The sequence below is a fragment of the Madurella fahalii genome (genome assembly GCF_045866475.1).
Source record: "Madurella fahalii IFM 68171 DNA, scaffold_1, whole genome shotgun sequence".
Taxonomy (NCBI): Eukaryota; Fungi; Ascomycota; class Sordariomycetes; order Sordariales; genus Madurella; species Madurella fahalii.
Genome location: NW_027263971.1, coordinates 7,382,676 through 7,387,978, shown reverse-complemented (window position 1 = coordinate 7,387,978; position 5,303 = coordinate 7,382,676). Strand labels below are relative to the sequence as shown.

Sequence of the window (5,303 nt, the reverse complement as noted above, 5' to 3'; positions counted from 1 at the left end):
TTACCGAAATTCCCTCAAGTATAAAGCTTTTCACCCCTCACCCAAATCACAATTCTTTCTCACCATATAATCCTCCGGGAAAAAGGAACCCTATAAGGTATAGCACTTCAATCCTTATCCAACTTTATGCAGTTCGAATAGCATTCGATACCTATCCGATATCATCCCAACCACTATTCTTTCCCAATTTCAGATAATATGAACCTAAGGATAGGTTCTACGGAGAGGAGGATAAATTGTAATAAGAGCTACTAGATAAGACCAGGAGAACTGGCCGAATAACGGTAAATAATATCATTGTACTAGGGTAGATAAGAACCCTATAGGAAACTCTCTCATGCGGAGAACTTCTGGTCCGTAAAGATCAGTCTCTATGTAATTGATAGGAGGTTGTTCACCAAGATATCACCCGCTGGTCCAGGTCTCTTCGGTATTAAGACATTGTAGTCCATCTCCCTCAACGTGTTCCTAGAACAACCTCTTTACACCTCCCTCTGATTAGAGGGAGCTCTATCTATATATATTGTTTTAACCTTGTTTAGACTACAGGAACCCAATTTATAGTATGTCACCTAGCCTGTCTTATCTATCTTGTCTATCTATCATTTAGCTATCTTTGTTCTCCCCCTTGTTTTTAGTAGGTATGTGGGTGTAGATGTGTGTTTCTACACTATTTCAATATATAGTAGTGATAACGAGGCTAGATATTATATTTCTAGTAGTGAAACTCTTGTAATTTTTAATGAACCCTATATTAAAGTATATTATAACTATGATATAAGTTATCTAATATCTCTATATAACGTACTTCTTTTTGATTCAGTATAGAGGGCAATAGTAGAGTACTTAAATGATTTTTATCGCTAGTAATACCTTTTTGTAGATAATATAGAAACTCGGTACTTTTCCTAAAGGTTTCTAATATTGCTATTTAGAGGGCTTATTAACTAGAAGGTATTATAGTAGGAAACTATAACTACGTTCTCTGTAGAGGTAGAACTACTCATTTTTTTATAGACTGTATATAAGACTATAGCTCTCAAGTACTTATTTCGAGATATCGAGCTATAAATAGGCTTTTCCTAATATATTTTCTATAACAATTAGCAGACTATATAGTTAGTAAAAGAAGAGAATAAGAGAATAAATACTTGCCTATACTATATAGATATCTATAATCTAAAGATATATCATGAGTATAGGAAAAGGTCTTTCGAAGTTATTTACTTATCTATAAGCGAGATATCTATAAATAGTTTAACGAAGCTCCTACTATATCAGAAGTTCAAGTACTTTAAAATACTAGTGAATTTATAAGATATATATTACTTAGTTAACGGAAAGTAAAAGTAAATATAGAAAGCTTATTAATTAAAGACGTAAGTTTCTAGAAAAGAGAAAAAGAAAAGTAGGTATATACCGATACCACCTAGAGGTATAAGTCTAACTATCTAAAAATAAACTTTTAGACTTATAAAAGTCTAAAGAAGCTTAGTGTAACGAGAGTCTCTAGACGAAGGTCAGGAAGACTAGCTAAATGATGCTGGATGATGTCACGATACAGGATAGATAAGAACTCCGTGAGGGAACTCCGTGAGGGAACTCTCTCATGCGGGGTACTTCTGATCCGCAAGGATCAGTCTCTGTGTAGTCAATGACAATAGGAGGCTGTTTGTAAAGTTATCGCCCACTGATCAAACCCTTTCCGGTATTGAGACATCGTAATCAATCTCCCTCAACGTGTCCTAGAACAACCCCCTTTACACTTAGCTAACTTGAGTAGGTAGTATAAACCTAGGTATTATATACTGGGCTAGCCTATACTATTTAGCTGCTACCAAATAGCTCAGCTATCTCCCTTATAACCACCTTAGCATACTTATATATACTAGATAGTAGCTTTCTCTCTTCCTCTTTCTCTTCCTCTTATTCCTCCTCAAATACAAGTACCTTGCTCTTACCTTTACCTTTACAAATAGGTATAATAGCAGTACTACTAAGGTCTATAATACTAGGTATATTAGAGAATAACGAATACTCCTTATCTTCTATACTAAAGAGTATATATAGGATAGTCTGATAGAACCGAATCTTCTAAAATATATATTCTTATTAGTATACACTCTCGAAGATAGTTAGAAAAAGCAGAAGGAACTTACCGAACCAGATTTATTAGCCTCGATAACTATAGTAAGCTTAGTAGTCTAGAAGACTACAATAGCAAGACTATACAAATATATCAGAATAAGCAAAACAAAGTATATACACTCAAAATATCTTACAATAGTTTACACTTCTTACTAGCCAAATAGTAGAAATAGCGAATACTACTACCTACCTTATTATAGTATACTCTAGAAAAGCGGTTAGATAAAGTCGAAAGTATATAGCTAAAGTAAACTTTGCTACAATACTCGCTATATATATCGTCGGTGCTAAAACTTATTGTTAGTCTTGCTCCAAAGCTTGAGAGAACGGGAGAACAACTTACTTAGGTATAGGAGAGCTAATATCGCCTTTTCAGACCTTCTTCTTAGAGGTCTGCAGTAGTAGCAGTAGTGATAGACTTACACTTTTAAGTATCAGTAGTACACACCTTTATAAAGGCAGTAGCATAATTAGAACTCTTCTTAGGAGGTATAGTAATATTGTTGTTATTATTATATAAGAGCATTACGATTGCAAGCTTAGAAGCTCTTAATTTATAATAGGGTATAGGGCAACGCTGATCGTACAGGAGATTTTCAGTACTAAACTCTGCAATTAATCCATATATCGTATAGCTCTCCACACACAAAAAAGCGACTAATAGTACTAACTCTAAAAATGCACATACATACAAATGCAGCTCAGGAGCTCTCGCAACTATCAAAGTATAGTTAACAAGTAAAATTGCTAGTTAACTAGGGGGTATATTGTATTGTAAACAGCACTTATAGAGCTCGGCTCTTACCGCCGAGCTCAGCAGCTCATCACATAAGCTCGCCTAGACCATTTCCTTTGTATGTTTAAGCCAGTTCTTCAGTCTCCTACTATAGTAGATAGATCTTCAGAGACTTCAACCTTTCTACGCACTTCCCATGGCCTCTGCTGAGCTCCTGTACGCGTGACAAATAGTCATAACTCAGTGGAAGAGAGGATCTGCTACCCAGCTGGCCCTTGTGCCAATTGTGCCCACCCTTCCACTTGGCCTTGGAAGCGGGGTACGTGTATCAATCGCTGTTGGCGACAAACCGGAACACACTAGGCGACCCGACAGACAGGTTGTCCCCACTCCACAGTCCCCGCCCCTGTACGCTTGCGCTGGAAAGCAATGGAACCTGGCTGGTCCTGCAACCTTCACGGTGGAGGGCTTCACTGCCGTGGCTCGCGTTGAGACATCCTGCAAGTTGAAGAAGGGTAACCGTTGGTAAACGCGGTGTTTGCCTCCCTCGCAACAGCAGGACAGAAAACCCCGCTCCGTGTCCCATCAGCTTTCACGTTTCTCCCCGACCCATCTCCTTCCACACACCTTCCAGGTTGTCACCAACAGCCGCCAGCGGGTCACCCCCCACGGCATTCCTGGCCATGAATCACAACCACGTAAACTTTTAAGCCCGGCTTGATTTTGTCCGAGTACACGTACGCGCCCGATTCAATTTCGGGGTAATCTGTCCTGCCTACCACTCTTCTCTCATCTACAACGCTGCGATAGCAGGGCTAATTGAGGAAAATTCAAACACCAGGACGAGGCAGATATTACTCCCGTTCAGTACGACCCCAAGAGCCTATTCAAGTACAACAACTTTGTTTACCGTATCACAAGCCACTCGCTAATCTCCAGCGGCTATGTAGCGAGGAGCGCCTCTCTTTCCCCGGGCTGCGTTCCAATTCCCGAGGGCACCAAGGAGCTCATTATACGTCTCACCAATCCGCATACCGAAGGCATGAGCATGGCAAACCGCGTCGAGAACGAGGTAGCCATCATGTCGCTCACCTCAGCTGCGCTCAGCCACTTCCGGCCGCGCGTGGTGCCTCGCGTCTACGGTTGGGAAAGTGCTGCGGGAAAATCAGACCAGGGTTAGATTGTACAAGAGGTGATACCCAGTAGCCGATTGAGTGAAGCGTTCGAGGGCATAGGCTTCGATCAGAAGAAGATCTTTGCTCAGATGGCCGAGCTGCTTAAGGGGCTATAAAGGTACTAGCTGCCGGAGACTATCACCGGGTTCGGCGGCGTGACCTTTGACGGGGCTGGCAGAATCGTGAGTACGGCGATGCCCATAGTAGGAGCCGGGCCCTAGGACTCGTACGAGGCCTCGTTCAAGGCAAGACTGGAGAGGGCCTTGTGGAAGGCAGACGCAAACCCTTATATCAAGGGGTGGCGCGCCAACGGCCTGAGATATCGTCTCGACAAGTTCGTGGCCGAGGGTATACCGGCGCAGTTTACGAGCTTGAGCCTGAAACAGGACAAGGTGATTATCCATACTGATTTCGGTAAGTCCATTTCCAACCATCCTGTATCCTATCTTTATCGTTAACCGCCTCTGTCCTCCCACACGCAAGCAACCTCCTGTTTAACCCCGAATCGGGTCGAATCACAGGCTTGATCGACTATGACTTCGCAAGCATCTTGTATCCTTCGTACAAATTCCTTCGTTCCTTTGACGGGGCGGGGGGTCAGTTCAGGGGCTGGTATGTCAACGAGGAGAGCGAAGAAGCAGCACTACGAGAGGCCAAGCTCCACGGGTTTCCCTCAGCTTTGCCGGCCACGAAGCCAGATTGGGCAGTGAATTGGGAGGATGCCAAAGCCTGGGAGGGCGCGCTGGAGGCGGCAGGAGTGACATGCCCGCGGACTATTCAGGGGATTGATAAAGTTGCAGATGTGGACAAAGTGCTACAGGCAATTCTTCCGTAGCGTGTCAGCAATACCGATGTGTTGAAGTTGCAGACAGAGGAGACCATCATGAAATGCAGGGACCAGAACGAGCAGCACCTGGACAAGCTCCTGAGCCGGCTTGGCTTCTGACGACGAAGTGTGGTCGAAAGGCCGAGGGAGGGATCTGTTTGGGGGATCGGAGATAAGGGAAACGATCCCGGTAGTCGGGGCGCCGGCGTCTAGAACATTTGTGCTGCATGTAAACTAGAAGAACTGTCGTATTGGTCCTTGCGTTACATCCGGGAGACGCCTTGAGCCGGCATCGACCCCCCTCGGACTCGCAGAGGGAATTCCCTGATGGTAAAGTGCGCTAGGTGTACTGTTTGGTTTCCCGCTGCTGATAACGGGTGTGAGCTACGAGCTTCCAAGGAGCGGACCGCGGAACTCG

The 5,303-nt window shown here is 43.5% G+C and overlaps 1 protein-coding gene across 1 annotated transcript; it reads left to right on the top strand.

Moving 5' to 3' along the window:
* Nucleotides 1–3,567: 3,567 nt before the first annotated feature.
* Nucleotides 3,568–5,005, top strand: MFIFM68171_02143 (uncharacterized protein; the record flags this gene model as incomplete). The annotated part of the gene is made up of 5 exons (XM_071057565.1): nucleotides 3,568–3,582; nucleotides 3,753–4,010; nucleotides 4,281–4,473; nucleotides 4,581–4,870; nucleotides 4,928–5,005. The coding sequence occupies 5 exons, from the start codon at nucleotides 3,568–3,570 to the stop codon at nucleotides 5,003–5,005; spliced, it is 834 nt and encodes a 277-aa protein (XP_070913666.1).
* Between the last annotated feature and the right edge of the window lie 298 nt (nucleotides 5,006–5,303).